The sequence below is a fragment of the Amblyomma mixtum genome, chromosome 3 (genome assembly GCF_055824585.1).
Source record: "Amblyomma mixtum isolate Tamu chromosome 3, ASM5582458v1, whole genome shotgun sequence".
Classification (NCBI taxonomy): Eukaryota; Metazoa; Arthropoda; class Arachnida; order Ixodida; family Ixodidae; genus Amblyomma; species Amblyomma mixtum.
The window spans coordinates 274,057,286-274,077,182 of record NC_143014.1 but is presented as its reverse complement, the minus strand read 5'-3'; the positions used below and the strand labels follow the sequence as shown (position 1 = coordinate 274,077,182).

Here is a 19,897-nt window from a genome sequence, read left to right as displayed (position 1 = left end):
GGCATTCATAGCAAAATTGCGTGGTGGCATGCATGTAATTACCGTATCGCTTCCGTAATGTTTGTTACTATCTCATTTATTTGAGTGCACACGACCAAAGACGCAAAATGACAGTTTCATCGCCTCTCACATTTTAGCGTCACTTCGAGGAAGGTCAATTTGAGGGCAACAGAATCGATGGTCTGCGGCTTCTGAAGTCATCGTCTGTCCCGACGTTGTTTGAATTTAGACGTAAGTGTGTGCCCACATTCCGCTTGTCTGCCTAGTATCCGCATCACATTGTCTGAGGCGCACTAAAACCTCGGTTTTGTTTAATATGAATTTCTTTCCTGCGCGAACATCTCAGCCGAAGCGAAGAAAGCCGCCTGCACCTAGACTTTTTCCCGCCAGTGCTGCACCTGACGCCGCAGAAGGCTCTTCGCCAACCCCTGAGGCGCCACCTGATCAAGAAGAGACCCTAGCGATGCCGCAAAACACGCTCGAGGATTCATGAGAACACATCGACATTTTTCCGCGAGTGAGCTGCGAAAAGAACTGCAAGACGCAAAAAGTAAACGCAGCGAGTTAGAAGAAAGTTCGTTGCGGGCAAAGAAAAAGCTGGAAGAACAAAGCAGCGCGAAGGAATTCTTTCAGCTTTGACTCTAAATTTGGCCTTCCTAAACCAGGACCAAAAGGCTGCCTTGGAAAAGAAAAACCCGCTCTTGGAGTGCCGACAAAATCAAGAAGGCGCTACAGCTGAAGTTTGCATGTGGTTCAGCCGGCTACGACCTTCTATTGGAACAAGGGCAGCCGCTTACTTCTAAGGACACTATGCCGGAAACTGCAACACTTGACCTTCCTACCTGGTGTGATAACAGAAATTCTAACCTTAATGGAAGCCAAAGTGGCTGCAATGTCCGACATTATAAGGGTCCTCTACCTGGATCAGCTAGAAATTCGGAGAGGTGTGGAGCTGGACCGTAGCAGTGACGCAGCTTTCTTGGTAATGTCACGCTCCAAAAAAGTGACGAGCCTGCCAACTATGCCCTTGTTTTCATGGCAGGCGGCTTGAATAGTCCATGGAAGCAAGTAACTGCTTACCGCTACACAGTGCGTTTGTCAGTGGAGACAAGCTGAAAGACAGTCATTCATTTAATACAGTTGTGTACCCAGATCTCACTGAGCGTGGCATGTGTCACATGCGACATGAGTAGCTCAAATCGTTCCATGTGCAGGTCACTGAACTTGTCAAGTTCTCGCAGTTCTGTAACTGTGTGTTCTGCGCCACATCCATGCGACAGTGCAAATGTTTTGTTTTTCATACTAGACCCTGCGCATGCGCTAAAAAAAAAAACTGTGAGTGTACTTGGTGCGAAAAGATGTGATGCATCTCAACGATGACATCGTCGCAAGATTCAGGTTGCCCAGCAATGAGGTGTCGATCGGGCATGTGGAAGCTGCTTTAAAACTCGACACAGACCAGTTGCAGGTCGCATCGAACTTGAGCAGCATTCACATATCTAACGGTAATTTCACAAAAATGAAGCTAGGGATAGCGGTCCAGCTGTTCCGTGAAGCCCCAGCAACCATTAGACAGTGCATCCAAATCGGGAAGCTGTCACCTGAAGCCGAAACAACTGCGGGATTTTTTGAACTCATTTCCAAATGGTTCACAATAGTGACTGCTCGCCATCCTTCTGTCGCTCTGAGTTTGAAGAATGAAAGCAAATATGAAAAAGCCCTTGCACATCTCAAACTCACAATGGAGGTCATCGAAGGCTTGGGAATAGGAGTAAAGAAAGGGCGGAAGCCAAGCCAGGCAAGGGGGCTCATATGTCAACAACTGTAGTCTTGCAGCTGCACATCTTTCTGCTGAAAGAACGCCGGTGCAGTTTTGCTTTGACTGGCAGGATGATGGAAGATTGCCTGGAAAACCTTTTTTCGGTCATAAGAATGATTTCACCTGTGCCGAGCTCATATGACCTCATGAATGCTCTCAAGATTGTAACTGTCAGCCAGTTCCTCAAAGTCCCTAAGACTTCAGGCTACGACATCAATGACAGCACTTAACTGGGTGATTTTATTTCTGCCGAAATCAAAGAAGTTCAGAACGAAACTGAACTGCACGAAGGACCTGTAGCATGTGATGAAATTGTTGAAATAATCATCGACAAGAGCTGAAACTGACACCGCCGCTCACCTGGCTGGGTTCTTGGTAAGGCCCTTTATTCTTTCTGAAAGGTCCTACGCCCCGAGCACAGGAATGTTTCTTTCCGAAGAGAGACAAGAGGAGCGAAGCATAGTGCAATTGAAAGAATATAATGCCGGAATACGTAACCTTGTTTATGTGAGCGAGAAAGTTCTCGACTTTGTTTCTTCGTGCCAAAGTGCCTTCAGAAACCTATCGGTGCAAACGGACATCTGCCCTTTTAAGGGTCTAATGAAAACCATTAAATGCCTTATCGAACAAAGCATCCTCATTTCATCGGTTGATTGCGCGGAACAGCCAAATCTGATGAACAGACTGTTAGTGCGGTTTGTGACGATGCGCCTACGCATTTACTTGAGTTGACCAGAAGAATCGGACGATGGGTACGGCAGCAAAACTGTAGCTGGCACCAATCTTGAATAAGCCGGTTAAGAGAAGTCTCCTCCTAGGCGTGCAGCCACAGGAAGCTTCAAAAGATTGGTGAGGATTATTTGGAAATAAAATGATAGTGCATAAGTGTGCCACACGAGTCTTACTTATCATGGCGCATCTGTTCCTGCTATGTCAATTTACAGTCTACGATAGACCACTCCGATGCAAAACATTGTCGATATATGCGGCTGACTGAAATGTAAACTACTTGTTGATCTGCAGCAAGAGACGGAATTGAAGCCGACTGCATGCTATGCACGTTATGAACTCATTCATGTTCGGTAAGCACAAAAGGCATTGCTTTATAAAGCGGCCACTGTAGCCAAAATAACCGCTCTGAGCATACGAGACGGCCAAAGAATACGTGCTGACCTAGCTGCATAATGATTCTTTTTTCTGTGAGCATGCAAACAAACGCTAGTTCTTTTCTCATTTATTACAGTCAGCAAAAAGGGCTCAGAATTGCGAGCATATATGCAAAAACTTCATACAGCTGAGCTTGCTAGCGCAAGCGCATGCTGAACAATACCGGCCGACGCTCCATAGCCCGGCATTTCTGTGCTTGCCCCAAGATGGCGGCGACGAAGGTCGCGTGATCCACACTGCACCCTAGTAGTGACAAGAGATGTGCGCTTCTTACGTTTGCGTTGACGTTTCGGCAGTAACCTACCACTGGAGCCATAGGCCGCCGGCGTTGTATGGGTTTGTTGGCGTTGACAACATTGTAGGCTCCATTGATTTTGAGGAAAGGAAAGGGGTATAACTGGTTTCCTGAGTCAGTGGACACCGCAGTCGCGGTTGCAGGTAAGTGGCGATGGTGTACACATACAAAACACTGCTTGCGCACCTTATATCGTGCTTAGCAATGCTAAACCGCCAGCATTTTTTTTTGTTTTACGGTTGCAGTTAGGTACCTGGGTGGGATTGCGGATTTCTAGTTGGCCGTCACTGCAGACATACCAGTTTTTAGAACTTCGCAAAACCAAACACGCTCGGCGCTATGGCTAAAGGAATGATGCCATCCTGTGTTCCATTCGAGAACCGCGCGAATGTGGAACGGTGCAGGCCACCAGGCGGCGCATGCACATCTAACTCGAGCTTCTTTGTCTCGCCCCGGACGCTGCCCGAGCTGCTTCTGCCCACAAGCAAGCACGCGACAAAGACGGACACGTGCGCGACCTTTGAGGTATAATCCACCTTTGTATAAAGGGCATTAAAAAAATGAATACTGTCGTGCCTAGCTGAAGCACGTGATAGTTTTCCGTTCTTTTTTTTCCGCAATTGACCTGCATTAAAGAAAAACATCCTTCTCACAGGCTGCATACCCCCATTATTGTTACCCATTACATGAGCGGGTCTCAACGCGGAGCCAATAAACGCCTAATAAATTCACTCATCTGACTCTTTAGGGGACGCCACGCTTTGTGAAAAACTGTCTGAGTTGCCGTTACTAAATTGCACCAGCGAAAACGGCGCGCCTGCTCACACGTGAAAGGGGATACGCAACCGGCTGAGCGCAACTAGGCGTAAGTAGTCAGCGTTGCTGTAATTATTTACGCCGAAAGAGGGGGATATGGGCGCAAAAATGAACTGCGCGCCGAACGAACACGCAATCACGCAATAAGAAAAATTCCAGCCCAACTTTCAGAATGTAAATCGGCAGCCGACCAGCCTCCAGAGAAAAAGAAGGAAGCCGAGGGACCGCAGGAGAAAGGGAAGGGAGAAGGGCGCTTCAAAGCGCTCCCGCACCATCAGCGCGCGCTATCGACGCCAACGGAAGTATATAAGCGAACGCCGTCCACACGTATGTAATTTCAATTCACGCAGCCGCGCTACGCTGTATATCAAAAGCTGCCTCGGACGCTCGTCCCTCGCGTATACGGGGCTTGAAACGCGACATACACGCACAGCCTCACCAGAAGGACAAAAAAAAAACGAAAAAAAACGTCAAATTTAAAAGAGCTCAGCAAGCGGACAAGCACTGAGTCTGCAGGGACAGGCATGCAGTCTCTGACGTAAGGTACAAAGCCGCGTTACACACGCGCTTAAGAAGCGAGACGATGAAAAGCTGTCTGTGCCGCCGCCGCGGCGGGCTCGAGAGCGCGCGACAATGGCCGGCAAATGCGGGTCTCCGCGTTGCGCACATGTGTACGCACACATGCGTGGACGGGCGTTTCGTGTCCGCGACACCCATGCATTTGCGGCGTCCAGTCGAATGATCGCCGCTCTCTCCTCGGGAGCCTCCGGTCACTGGCAATTTTCAATGGCACCGCTGCAGGGGAATGCACGCATATATACTTCTCGTGTATGCGCACTTCAGTTGTTCGGTTCTTGCCCGCGCGAGTGAACTGAACGGCTTTTCCGCATGTGCGTTGTATATTCCGAAGTGATTCCGCGCACGCAATGCACGTATGCAGGTTTCGCGTTTAGCATGCTATTCTAATGGCATGCGTATAGATCCGCTGCATAGCTGAACAAAAGTTTTATTGGTCAGCATTAATGAAAGCATATTTCTCAAGCTTGGATGCCCTCATGAACGCGCGCAAAAAATTTTGTTTGAAGCCATATAATAGCTCGTTATCTATGAGCTTCCTCCATGCTCTGTGGTATATTTGGGTCTTAATGCCTTCACAAACATGCCGCGGCGCCTTATGACGCATAGTTAGGAAATGCATAAATATAAAAAAATGTATTTAAATCACAATGAAAAATAATCTCATGGACGCCGAGCCGGAGAAGCGCGGCTCCGGCTCGGCGTCAAAATAAAATAGACAAATGCAAAGACGGCCTCGTCTCTTCTGCTGCGAACGGCAAAGCCTTTGCTGGAAAAGAGGACGCTGACTTCAGTGGTCTATTTTTTATTCTTTGCCGTCGCTGTGACTATCATTGTTTTACGATCTGGCAGTGGAAGCGAATACATTGATGGCCGGGAAAATTATGGTCTGCTAGAAAAATGTGACAAAAACGAAATCCAACCGGGTAAAAAAAAAATCTCTGCCTCTCCCGTAACCGAGAGTAGAGTAAGCATGAAATGTTTACGGGCCTAATGTCATCTCGGTGGACACCCGAACCGCACCGTACAGGAAGGGAGGAACGCCACCACCCGTTCAGCGCGATGCCTTGTCATTTGAACGCAAGGTTTTTTGAGGAAAGGAAATGGCGCAGTAATTGTCTGCCATCTCGGTGGACACCCGAACCGCACCGTAAAGGAAGGGAGGAACGCCACCACCCGTTCGGCACGATGCCTTGCCCTTTGAACGCAGCGCTTCTCCCCCGGATCACGTACGACAACGAAGTGCAACATGCAATTTATGTGGTTTTTGCACGCGTTATTAGAAATCGGAAATTATAATTCCGTGCGTTATCAAACCCACAGCTCCACTGATATCTTGATAAACATTGAGAAGGCACTGGCAGCAGTTATTTTTTGTCTCGTTTGGAGACCAACCAGCGCTTGCATGCCGGTCGCGTAGGAGGGCTTACGGAGTCTCGTTAAATCTCGCTAAGTCTAGTACGGTGCCCGGATGTTCTCGTTTCAGAGCCCGGATGACTGGAATTCAGTGCCCGGATGAGTGGATTTCAGTGCCCGGATGACTGGATTTCAGTGTCCGGATGACTGGATTTCAGTGCCCGGATGACTGGAATTCAGTGCCCGGATGACTGGATTTCAGTGCCCGGATGACTGGATTTCAGTGCCCGGATATCTGGATTTCAGTGCCCGGATGACTGGATTTCAGTGCCCGGATGATGGCTCTCGGTCTCGGCGTGACGTCACCACACTGCCGACAACGGGGGCTAAAAGCATTTCATGCTTAAAACAAACAAAATGGCACGCAATCGGGAGCCAGCTTGCAAATAGGTTTCAATGGAGCTTATCACCTTTTTTGCTTAACAAACGACTATTTTAATAAAAAGAAAAGTTCTCCTACGATCTGCATCATTAGACGGTAAGCCCAGCGCCACGTGTTATCTGCAACAAACAACTTACACGGCAGCTAAACGAGCGCACAATTGCAAAGACCTTGTGCCAGACCGAGAACAGTGGTGCAGATAGCGCGCACTTCAGGGCCAGGTACAGTGTTTTCGCATTCTGAACGCGTGCAGAAAGCTCAGCCTAGCCGAGTGTGCCCGAAGGGCTGCCAGAGCCACACGTGGCCGCCTAGGCGGCATTATGCGCGGTTACGTGCCTCTTGGATCCGGAGAAAAGGTTGGCGTCGTCCCTCCGTCGACAGGTGGAGCATCGTTGGTTGCAGGACCTCTGTCGGAGAGCATTGTGGAAGCAGGGAAGCCATGCATGTAGTAGGCGAACCTGGAAGAGCCCTGGAAAAAATGGGATTACAAGGTGTTGAACTTACTCGGACGATGAAAATAACTTTTGGGACGACAGAACGAGAGAAAGAAGAGGAATAGGACGGGCGTTCATGTCGCTACTTTCATCGTTCCAGTATGTGCCTGGCTAACTGGCTCTCCAACGTACACATTGCTAGCGAAGAGCTTGAACGCCACTATTGTCGCTTTCAGCATTGCGCACTGAAGCGACATGTGACGCACAGCCAGAAAGGCTACACTGCCAACAAAACGGATCGCATTCCTGGTAAGGCACGTAAAGGTTAGAGCGAGTTGGTGCGAATGCCGCCATCTTTCGCCTGACACTGCATTCCTGGACTTCTGTTCTCCTCAGCCGAGTCGTCGAATACCCCCATACCGGTATACACGCCCTTTCATTCGGGCAACCGGTAGCCCGGCCGAACGACTATGCAGGGTCGCTCTTGGGCGCTTGAGTGCTATGTCATACCCACAAAGTGTACTTCCTCGTCTTACACAGGAAACTGCAGCAACTATTTTGGCCGCAGTTCATACAGTGGTAAGAAAAAAAAAATAATTTTTGGTTTCCCTCGTGCCTTCACACAAATTATTCTGACACTCCCAAATTCGCTCCGCCTTGTCAAATGGCTGCCTGAAGTTCTCTAGAAGAAACATTTCTAGGGAAATAAGGTGAAGAGCCTTAACTCACCAAAAGGAAGCGTGTGAGGGGCAGGTGCAACAAGGATAATGCACGGAGGTTTTCCATGTTGTTAGCGAAGTCGTTCGTTTTTTTCAGAACTTGCTTTCCAGCTCTTTTTCATCGGAGCTTCCTGTATCGCTCGGAAGTGAGTAGGCTTGGGCGTGTTGGTAATACAGCGTAACTTAAGAAACATAGGAACAAAAAGACGACGACAACGACAAGCGCTTGTCCTGTCTCGTCGTCCTCGCCTTTTTGTTCCTGCTCCATGTTTCTTAAGTTTCGCTGTATCGCTCAAACGCCAGAAAGTGACCAGAGGGCTTGCATGACCCTCTGATGTAATTTCCGCGCCTACTGAAGCTTCTTGAAAACCATTTAGTCCCTTTGCGCTCTCCTTTCCTGATGCCGGCCGGACTTCCTTTTTTAGTCTTAACGTGCGCAGAGAAAACGGAATGCCTTGTATCGCTCTAAAGGCGAGAAGGTGTGTGCTTGGGCCAAACTCGGCTAATTGTTACTCTTAATATGCATTGCAAGACAGAGAGAGACGTGAAGCTAACACAATACCTATGCAGCATTTGTTCATAAACCGCTCATACCAGTGTACTTGTGCCAAAGTTGAAGAAAATAGCACGTGCAAGTCGGGGGCCTTCGTTCGGTAGAATCTCTGGGTTTTTAAATCAAAACTCTATCAGGAATTTGGGGCAGTTAGCTAGTTTGATTGTTTTGCCACCAATCTGCGCATTACCCAAAAATAGCGGCTACATTTTTTTTTTGTAAAAAAGAAACCACGCCGGCAGCAAAGTTTCCACCTGAAAACCTCTTTGTCTTCTTGGTATGCTACGCCATTTGGACACGGCGCGATGTGTACGTGCGTGTGGAGGCATTAACCTATCCCTGCAGCGTGAGGCTTTGTTTCGACAAACCGGATATCGAATAACGAAAAGTCCAGCCCCTGTTCTATTTGACGCCATTGCAAACAAGCGATTGGGGCGCTAGATTCTTCAAAAATCGTGTTGTCATCATCGAGAAGGCCACTAAATTTTCGTCGTTTCCCATACACGCCCATTGTTTAAGCTTTGAATGGTTTTGAAACAAACGGTAGGCGAGGCATCGAGGCGCCGAAGCCTTTGAGAAGTACGCGGGATCATCTAGAGCCTAAACTCGTGAAAACCCCCTTTGTTACCTGTATACGATTAGTTATACGAAGTAACGAGACCTCCTATTGAAGCGGCATAGGGCGCAAAGTTTAACAGCGCTATAGCTAGCTGCTGTCCCTAAATATCTGATAACAATGGAATTAAAATGTGTAGATATATATTAATATGTGTTCATTGTCCCCTCTGATAGACACCCTCTTAAGGAAATAGAAGAAAAAAAAAGAGTACCATTCCCTCAATGCTTTCCTTCGCTTTCGTGGTCGCTGCTTCTTTCGTACCTCTGCTGCTCACTGTTGCACATATGCAATGCTCCGTGTGTGAAAACTACTCCTCTCATCTTTGCAACCACTGCACAGAACTCCAGCCGCAGAATTATGGCTAAAAGGCCTTATAAAATATGTTCGGAGTTTGAAGCGATAGCTGGGAAGCAATAAGCTCTTCGAGTGATTCACACTACCGCACAGTGTCGTAAGGTTCCATTTGCATGCAAGTTTTCCGTAATACGCGACCCAATTATAAAGTGCGATTTCGGATACGATCACGCAATGGATGGCAAATTGACATCTTTGAATTAAGTGATAGTTTTGCCATAACGTTTCTGGTTGTTCTCATACTCGGCTGCCAGACGGAAATGTTTTAAATTTGCACTTAACTGCCTGCGCCTTGAGTTTTTCCGTTTTTCTTGGAAAATGCTGTTTTTCGAGTGATCTTCTTTGTTACCCCTGGTCGCTTTCATGTTTTGCATGTTGATATTAAATTCTTTGTGGCCAGTGTTTTTATTCCTTTGAATTATTTGTTTTCTCCCAGGATATGTTTTTTATATCTTCACCACTCTGCTTGGCCCTCGGGCTACAGTATTTTGTGAATAAATAAGTAATTATGTCATTTCCAGGTCCCTGGGAATAACCGGTTCAATAATATTTTTGTCTATTGAAACATTTTTGAGCGCATACAATTTTTATCACGAAGAGCTAGACTGCCGCGCCCTCGCGCACTTATGTGTTTGCCAACTTTGTTAATGAATAACTGAAACTATATTGAGAGGAGATACATGACAATTTCTACGAAAAATTCAGCCTTACTGAAGAGTTCGTCAAGTTTATTACTATCCAATTTGTGAAGGTTATTCATTTCTCGAGAAGTTTGCAAGCCTCGCATATAGAAAGTTCTTTGCAAAATTTCGAGTTCTTGGAAAATAAATAAGCTATAATCACAAACATTCAACTCTGCATTCTGAAAAATGTATCTACTGAGGAGCATACAATTTATCGACATATATTTTACGGTTGAAGAAACAATATTGTGCGCACTTAAATATAGCGTAGAATATTCAGAATTTGGAATAACGATAAAAAAAGAAACGCATTGTGGATGTTTTTTTATATTCTCTCCATATCTTTACACTATATCAATATAAATGGGCATCAAAAGTGTGTTCATAATATCGTCGTTGTAGCAGATGTGCTTGTGTGCTATATGCTCATATGAATTTTCATTACCATTCTAAACGGTGAAGGAGGAACGCTGGGCTAGTTGGAGGCCCCCTGTACTATAAACAGAGTCGCGCTTCAGACGGGGGCCAAGAAAGAGAAGACAGGACGCGCACTAATTAGCGTGCGTCCCGTTCCTTGCTACTCGTCTGAAGATTTAGTCGTTTTTTAACGCGATCTCAACTGAACATATTCCACAATACTGGTGGAAGATACACCATGTCTAAAGAGAACTTCCTGCAGAGCTCGACACGCCTTCGAGCTGCGACGCGTACCAAACGCCGGTACTTATTTGCAGAATGGCCGTTAAATGTTAAATAAACGAACCGCGTAATATGTAGAACCTCCCGTTAGACCATTAACTTAAAGCACCGATGTGACATACAGCCGGGATTTCAGTACTCGTAATACCTTTGCGGGAAGCTTTATTTGACAAGGCAAATTCAAGGACCAGCTATAAAGATTTTGATGCCTTGTAAGAGTAATGCGAAGCTCCTGTCTTGTGGCGTGATTCTCGTGGCAATGATAAGCCCCTCGCAACAAATTTCCGGCTGTGTTATTATTATTGCGCACCTGGCCAATACTTGGACTGCAGCAACAAAACTGCTACAGAACGACACGTTTTTTAATGCTCATGTTATATTTATATTATGCAGAATGCTTCGCCTCAATTTGAAACGGCAATATTAAAAATGCTCTTTTTGATCAGTTTTAAACAAACAAACAAAAAAAAGGCGGCGCGAAAGAAGGGATAAGAAAGAAAGAAGCGGAAAAAACAGCGCTGTGTCTGCCGCTTATTTCCCCCTTGTCTCGTTTTTTTGCGTCATTTTTCTTGCTTCAATCATAAAACAAATGACCACAGCAATTCGCCCTTTTTATTCGCCATCCAAAATAGGTGTTGCTCTGCTCTTGCTTGAAGTTCGCGATATATATTTCTTCGCCATAAAAGATACAGAATTTTGTAAAGTTAAATAGATAAGTTTACACCAAACACAGTGGAAACTAGCAGTGCTTCTATTTTACTTTCAAAGAAAGGTTACCACACTTAGCAAAAGACTTCCGATGAGCAAGGTTTGCAAAGTTTTAGAAAGAATAATAATATACAGAAATCGGCAAGAATAAATTGCTGGACAGTGATCAAAATGCCATCTGAAATTTTAAGCATGTCCTTGGTGAACGCTAAGTTATTCATAATCAAAGTTTGCGGAAACACCAGCGAGTAAGAAGTTCCCCATTAGAGGTGCTGTGTGTGCGGCACCACCAATATTATGCGCCATGTTTTCAATCCTTATGAATATTCATCTAGGGTACAATATCCGAATATAAAATAAAAATACCTGAAATGTTTTTTTAATCCCGATACAAAGATGTTATGGTATGGAATTTCTTAAATTTCGCGCAGTGTAACATTTCATTTCAACACGGCTGCATGGAATGCTGCATTGAATGTTTGTTACCGTATACCTTATTTATTCTTCGACCGCAAAGTTAGCAAACAAATTTTTGATGGGCTAAATTTTAGACATTCTCGAAAAAAAAGCAAACAGAAATCAACAAAAATAACTGCACAGGCTCTACAGTAGGCAAATATTCGCCGAAAAAAACGGCCACGTGTCTCCTCTAAATATGTTTTCAGTTATTCGTAAAGAAACTGGCAAAAACAGAAGTGCGCGCAAGTGCGGGAGCCCACCGTTTCGTCATCAGGAATTTGTTGTGCTTCGAATGATTTTTTCTGCACAAAATTAATTGCAGATCCGTTATTCCCAACAGTCAGTCAATGACATAGAGAAGAGACATAGAGAAATGTCGATCAACCGCTAGTTGCATAATGTTTTCTGAACTCGCCCCTTCACATTTTCATGCACTCAAGTTATGCTCATCTACAATAATAATAAATCTCAACCGAGCTTGACATCGAAAGCCTAAGGACAAGTATGGTCTTCTAATTTACCTTTCTGGACGCATCCATATTCCGACTGGGCTGTGGCAGCAGCGTTCCAGTTGGTAGATTTCACAGAGGCAGCTTACTGGGCATGCGCGGCACACTCCAAAGTACACCTGCATTCAATCAAGTTATAAACAGTGAAAGTGTCTGAAGGCGGTGACCTTTATTAGACGAGTTTTATTTTCATTTTACTGTGCTGAGAACAAAAATGAGCTACGCTGAAAGGCAGAAAGCTTGCAGCAGCTGCCATTTACTGCAGGCAACTGGCGGTATGTAAGCTGGAGCTAGCGCCTCCGCAACGACGGCGGCTTGACCTTGCAGAACGACGTCAACACTATTATCGCTGTAAAACTCACTGCAACACATCCGCGCCATGAAAATGTACTTTGTCGATGTTTGGCAGCGGCCGAAGGTCAATCAGCCGCGGAAGGAAGACATGCAGGAAGGAAGAAGGCAGGAAGGAAGACGTGCGGCGCATGCACACGTGGGTGGCAAGATGTAAGACGATGCTTGGAACTCTTGCACGACAGAGACCACCATTGAGCTGACGATGAACGAGCCCAGAGAGACGGAGATTTACTGATCAGTTTTTACTACGGGACCATGGGGCGAGGGATTCGATGCCACAAAGCGCTCCCTGACAGCAGGGCGCCGCTGAAGCCCGAGGGCCGGACAGCCGATTGCCCATTCTTGGAACAGCTGGGCACAATATGTATGTATACCTAGGTGGCGGGGTTGCACATTAATTGGACGTTTTTAGCGCACCGGGGACGTATTAGTGACGACGTATGCCGGTCAACCGGACGCCGGCTGCGCACGCGCAGTAACGATGGTGATACGCAACTAGTTGCCTTTCACCACAGTCCTCAGAATTATCTGTGCCATCGGTTCCAAACAACCGCGCAAGATCGGAGGGCGGATTTATGAGGGGGGAGGTGGAGCGCCGCCCACCAATGAGAGAAATTTGACATAGGAAAACCATGCCCTTACCCTATTTTACCGAAAAAAAAAAGTCAAAGAAATACATGGTTAAAATAAAACTGCCCCCCCCCCCCCCCCCTCCCTCCCCTTGAATTGCCGCCTCCAAGAGTGACCCAAAATACGCCTCTTGCAAGGTACACACGCAAAGTGCATACGTCTGAGACAGCTTGAAGCAGCGTCTTTTTCACTCTCCGATCTTCCTGGATTACGGTTCTTCCTCTTCTCCACAGTAAACATGGCACATACCCACGCGGGGGGATTGGCCAAGGTACGGTGGTGAATGGTTTCTTGAAGTGCTTCTTTGTTTTTCATCAGGCAGCGCTATGAGAGCGCGACGCCACCCCAATTTGTCGCAACTTGAGCACCTTGCGTCTCCTTTCCCGTATTGCAACGGTTTCTCGAGTGCTCGCCCAACCAGCGTTCAAGCACGAGTTGCGCATTGTCTTTTCTACATGGCTTATCACACATTCGTAGCCAAGCAGTTAGCCTTTCAAAGCGCATTAGCCAATATGTGTATTGCCTATTTTTATGAACCAGAGCGGGCGCATCAAAGAAGCCAATATAGCGTATTAAGGAGGACTGCTTCAAAAATCAGCGTAGGTAAATTCTTCCTTGCGTTTAGAATGCGCGACTGACTGCCATTATTTTGCCAATGGCAAACCCCTCCTATTATACGCTTTTTGTCCCGAGCGTTTACAAAAAAAAAAAAAAGGCCGCCAGAAATATATCGTTCGTTGGCGTTTTAAAACGTTCATACTGGAAAAGAGCGGTAGTCTGTTGACGCACGCTTAAATTGAGGAGAATTTAAAACTAGCGGCGTCGATGCGTGAAACTTTTGTACTGCGGACGAATGCAAAAACTGTCAGCACATTTTTGTGTGTCTCAACGCTAGGTAAGCAATGCCTAGCGATTGCTATTCAGCTCGAGCATAAAATAAAAAGATATTGAAGTCTGGAGCCATCGTAGCTTGAAAATAAACTTTTATCGCTGTGCCCTCTTCCGTTTAGTCGTGCCCATGAATTTCATTAATCACGTGTGTCTTGAATATATTTTCAGATTTCTGATCCTACGTACAGACGGGAAGCTATAGAAGCATGAAATCGCCACGAAGTCGCCTTTCCCTCAGCAAGCTGCTTTGTGCGCTCAGTTTCCTTGCCTTGTCGTATCGTTCATAAGCAATGCATGGAACGCATGTAATGCTTGTAAGACCGGTAATATAACAGTTACTTACGTGGGAAAAATCATGGAAAGAATGATTCTGAAGCGCGCCTTGAGTGGTACATCGAGCACTATAAAGTATACCCTAATTCCATGGCGGGTTTTCAACGGGGTCGCTCCTCTATAGACGTCATTTATCTTGTGTCCACAGTTCAGCACCAGAAACGCCAGAAGCGCATATGCGTTACACTTTTTCTTGATGTCAGATGTGCTTACTATAACATCACACATGAAGACATCCTTGATGCGCTTGATTGTGTTGGAGTCGGTGGTCGGATGTTCAGGTGGATACAAAGGTATCTGACCAACAGGTCATTTTTTTTTATCGTGTGTGAAGATGGCCCGACACCTGTGCATTGCACCTACCGGGGTGTGCCCCAGGGCGGTGTTCTTAGCCCCGCTTTGTTTAATCTGACACTTATAGCACTACCAGACAGCCTACCTAATACCGTGCACATCTCAATGTATGCGGACGATATCTGCAATTGGGCCTCCTCTGTGACATGCCTCCAGGCGCGAGCAAGACTTCAGAGGGCAAGATCTTAGCGTTTCATCCGAGAGGCACGCGTTAGTGGCATTTACACGCAAATCCATATCCTGTAACTGTCGACGGTCATACCATTTCCTATTGTACCTCTCTTGGTTTTTAGGGATTATCATGAACCAGAATCTATCATGGAGCCCGCATAGCACTTTTTTAAAGAAAAAGCTAACCTCTATCGTTCACTTACTCAGATTTCTGGGTTGAAAATGATGGGGCTCATCCAGACAATGCTGCAGCTTTACATAACACTCTTTTTGAGATTTATGCTGTAAAATACACCCGTGCTTTCGAACACACGCAATAAATTTGCGTGCCCTCCAGGTTGTACAAGGTCAGCCTCTTCGCACATGCCTGGGTCTCTCTCGCAGCGCATCAACAGTTGCAACCATTGCTATCGCCAATGACTACCAACTTTCGACTTATATGGTCCTTGACACACTGCGGATTCGCATACGTAAATTTAACAAGGACTCCCCAGCATCACCTTATGTCAGTGCCGGTACGGAGACCGCACGCTGCGTTCTCAAAGATTAGAGGAACCCAATAGTCGTCCATCCCACCAAATTTTAGCCCCGCGGCGCGGCCTTCCTCTGCGCTGTGGTGTCTGCGAGAGACGTGTGTGCATGAACCCGCAGGGACATAGAAAACCGCTGCGCTTAGTGAACGTTAATAATGGGCGTAGTTTGGTTAATAAGACAAACATGCTCAAAATAACCCTATGAACCACGATCCGTACGTTACAGTGACTGCGGAGGCATGGCTTTGCAGTGAAGATGTTAGATTTGTTGTTCCTTCCTCGGAATATTGTCGATTTCACAGTTACAATTAACAAGCGCTATTTAATCACTGCCCAGTTTGAGCTTCATTACCTCTATTACGACACAAAAAACAACAAACAGTAATCACTACGCTGCTTTAAAGACTATTCACGTGCTAATGATACATCTATAATTGAATATCTAGAAACCTGCTATGTAGATTTCGATGGTAATGATGTCTGCGCATTCTGGGATCGGTTTAAAGAATTTAATTTTCACTGCCTCGAAACTTTTTTACCAAGCAGATGCAGCAGGAAAGTAAGAAGACCCCATGGATGACACGTAGCATAATTCAACTCATGCGAAAATGAAACGGCTCAAAAAGAAACGCTTGAAACCTAATCTGCTAAAGGATTTCTTGTACAATCAAGCACGTTATTCGAAAGATTTTTTTTGCATATTATTTCAAAACTTCATAAAAATTACCCAGGAAAGTTTTGGAAATGTATCAGGGAAAAAATAAAGCAGTGTCGCATGGTGTGGTGATCAGAAGGCCTATTTCAGCAGTTTAGCTTTTGTGGTATTCATCGTCATTTGGGTAGATAGTGACATCACGATATAAATTTAAGAGACTGCCCGCAGCTCAGTTTCTTCAGATGAAGGCCGGTCCCCGGCCAAAGTCAAGTACATTATTTCTTCATCACATCTGTTTTCTTTCAAGTGTGTCGCCAACCTAGCCCTAGGAACTTTTTCTGCCATATATATATATATATATATATATATATATATATATATATATATATATATATATATATATATATATATATATATATATATATATATATATATATACATACGAAGCCAATAGCCCCAGAAATCGAGGAACGCGGGGATTTTTATATTTATTTGTTTTGAGCGCCCCATCGGCGAGGCGAAGGGGCGCTCCCCATCGCCTCGCCGACAGTCTCCCTCTCTCTCCCTCTCTGATGCGCAGTAGCAATTGCGCATCGTAATCTGCGTGGTTTGTGGTGTATATAAAATTGGCAGTGGCTTAGCTCTGCTATGCCAGGATATGCGTAGCGTGAGGTGAGGGCGAGGTGCCCCCATCTCGGTGGACACCTGAACCAGAGGAAGGTGCATAACTGCCCTCTTGGAACAGTGGACACCTCATCCATGCTTTAAGCTAAGTGGCGGTAGTGACAGGTGTGGGCTGCATGCGTTGGCGTTGGTAACATTGTGCCAGAAAAGTGGCGTTGAAGTCATAGGCTATCGGCGTTCGTTGGGTTCATTGGCGTTGGCGTCGACCACGTGCTACACTCCGATCATTTTAAAGAAAGGAAGGCGAGCGCGCGCGGCAAGGCACGCTAGCTGTGCATAGTGACGTCACTTGCTCCTCGTGCATGCGCAGTATGGTGGTGCAGGAGCGCGCGAAACGGCGAGACTGTGGGCAGTGTAGCTCACACAATATATGGCTACGAACAGATGTTGCTTTCGCAATCCTCCAGGTTTAACCAGAGCTAAATCCCAGCCAATTTTACTTGAGTCCACAATACTATAGTCTCATTAATTCCTAGCTTTGCAGTTTAAAAAGGTAGTTTATGATGCGAAACTTTATTAAATGCCTTCAAAGTCTATACATATAGCATTTACCTGCTGGCTTTCGTCTATAGCTGTATGTACAAAAGTGCGCTGCTTCGATTAACTGTGTCACTATAGAAAGGCCAGTTCGGGAACCATGCTGAAATGGACATAATAAATCGTTTTTTTTTTTTTTAAATGAAGAATGTGTTTTGCTATTATATGTTCTAAGAGTACAACATACAGAAGTCAGCGAGACCGGTCTGTAGTTATATTTACATACCGCCCATTACCGCCTTTAAATGTCGGAACATGGTCGCACTGCGCCAGTTCTGAGGTACTGAATGATCTCGTAAAGATTTTGCAAATAGAAGCTGCAAATAATACGAGATATATTCAGTGTATCGCTGAAGGAATTTCAGCGGTATTTCATCTGGCCCACTCGATCTTTTTTTGGTCCAACGTAAGAAAGAGCTGGAACACGCCTTCTCTTCTAAAGCGTAGGTTTTCCATTGAGATTTAGTGTCCGGGTGGATGCCAAGTGAAAATCATTGCCGTCATTCAATGATGGCGTCTGGGATTTAATGTCCTAAAACTGCGCATGGTCTATGAGACACGCGGTAGTGAAGAGCTACAGATTAATTTCTATCACCTCGGTTTCTTTCTATCACCTGGGTTTGTTTAACCTACACAGAACCAATTAATTTTTTTTCACTGGAACAAGCGTACATGTTTACAACGGAACATTCAGGGCGGTCGTATACCTATACCACTCCGTCAGGCGCAATTTTCGTAGTCGAATATTCAGGTCCCATGTACAAAGAGGTAATCGCTGCACAGTGAAAACATGGACGTGTCGGGAAATTAGAAAACATTTAGGACGAGAAACACATGCGGATGAATTCAGGAACCTGAGAACCTAAAGTGTCTCGAGGCGTTGCTTATTTCATATATTTTGCGCGTCTTCAACGTAATTGGACAGCTATGTAACCTAGCGAGGTAACAAATGATTCTTTTCGAAGCATGCGTCGCCATTTTCCGTTCCTCCGAGGCCGCGAAGCAGCCCACGGTGTTCACGTCATGGTGCTCTCATATGCTGTGTTCAACGTGTTATGGGCTCTACATGTTCCTCCTCTACTTGCTCTGGCTCGACTCTTCCGGACGGTGGCGCTAGGTGTTAGAGCCGGGGCGCCTTGATACCATTGCACAAGCACTATAACCTTCACTACGTACTCAATCAAGGAAACGCTTGCTGCGCACCCTGTAATTTTTTGTCCTCTAAGAGGACCTCGCCGACGTGCATCTGGCGCACCATATTGCGCATAAAGCCGAATAGCCCTTCGCTCACTCAGAAAAAAAAAAAAAAGTGAATAAAGCATCTACCATACGTGAAGGCAGCGTTTAAAGCAGGTGATAAAGGCGGCTGCAGATTTTCGCCCAGTCTCAGGGCGGTCCCGTTCGAGGTTAAGATAAAGATTCCCGCATTCGTAAGCACGCACATAACTAGGCGTCCACCCGATTGAGAGAGAAGGAAGACGAGACGCGCCGCGAAGAAAGGCAGGAGAAGCGAGTGCCCCTAGTCCCTGGCGTATATATACAGATCTTGGCGGCCGATTCCGCTTAAACGATTGGGAAGAGGCGCGGTGGCAGGCCGTCATCGAAGGCGTCTCCTTGCGTGATGGGAGACGCGTCGCCGATTTCAGGAGCAGCGCGCCTGGCGCCAGCGGCGGCGGCGGTGGAGGCGGCGGCAGCAGCAAACGAGATTACAAACCGCGCGCGGAATCAGCGCACGCATCGCGGGAGAACCGCAAGCGAGGCTCGGCTTGCTCTGCGTGCGCGCGCACTGCCCTCCATTGTGCCAGGGGTGTAAATTGCCGGCAAAGTGGCTCGAAGAGGCGCTGCAGCCAGAAAGGCGGCCAGTGACCGATTCGAGGCTACCCGGTGAGGTTTCGGCTGTATATACATGAGCGTCGCTCGCCATGCACGGGCACATGGCGAATCATGGCTTCTTGCTGCAGATAACCTGGTAGTGTTCTCGCCGCAGTTGTTACAGGCAGTAGCCGAGCCGCTGTGAACGAAGTTGCAGAAAAAAAGGCTGGGGAGCCCCATGACCCATGTCTTTCGAATGTGACCAAGAGTGAAGTCCTCCCTTGCGTGCACATGACATCCAACAATGAAAAAAAGGTTGCCAAAATTTGACTTTTTCTGTCAATTTACAAGCTTGCCAAGCCCCACGTCTTGGCAAGTGTGACTTGGCAACACGCAGAAGAGCAGTGTGTCGCCTGTACTACCGGTCTACTCGATCCAGGCACGTATCCAAGAAAGAAGGAAGTTTCTTGGCAGTTTTCTTCTTGGGCGCGTACCTTCCAGCACCCTCCCACCGCTCGATGCAAAAACTTCGTTTAGCCCCTCCCGTAAAATATTCCTAGCTATGCGCCCCGACTCGATTCCTGTGATCTATATATCGGCGCATACACAAAGACCGAACGTAAGTGTACCTTAGTGTCCGCTTGCAAGAATGCCTACTGCTGCGGCGCTGGGATGGTGTGCGTCTGTTGGAGTGCTGCGCTGATAATGGCTGCTTCCTAATTTTTCATAAAATTG

At 46.4% G+C, this 19,897-nt stretch overlaps 1 protein-coding gene across 1 annotated transcript in view; it reads right to left on the bottom strand.

The window, feature by feature from the left end:
* Positions 1 to 19,897, bottom strand: part of LOC149354891 (uncharacterized) — a 175,808-nt gene that overhangs the window by 76,113 nt on the left and 79,798 nt on the right. The window contains exons 2-3 of the mRNA XM_089583546.1: positions 12,221 to 12,327; positions 6,804 to 6,940 (exon numbers count right to left, since the gene is read on the bottom strand). Coding sequence (XP_089439672.1) covers positions 6,804 to 6,940; positions 12,221 to 12,238 — 155 coding nt within the window. The 5' untranslated portion in view covers positions 12,239 to 12,327. The remainder of the gene's footprint in view (positions 1 to 6,803; positions 6,941 to 12,220; positions 12,328 to 19,897) is intronic.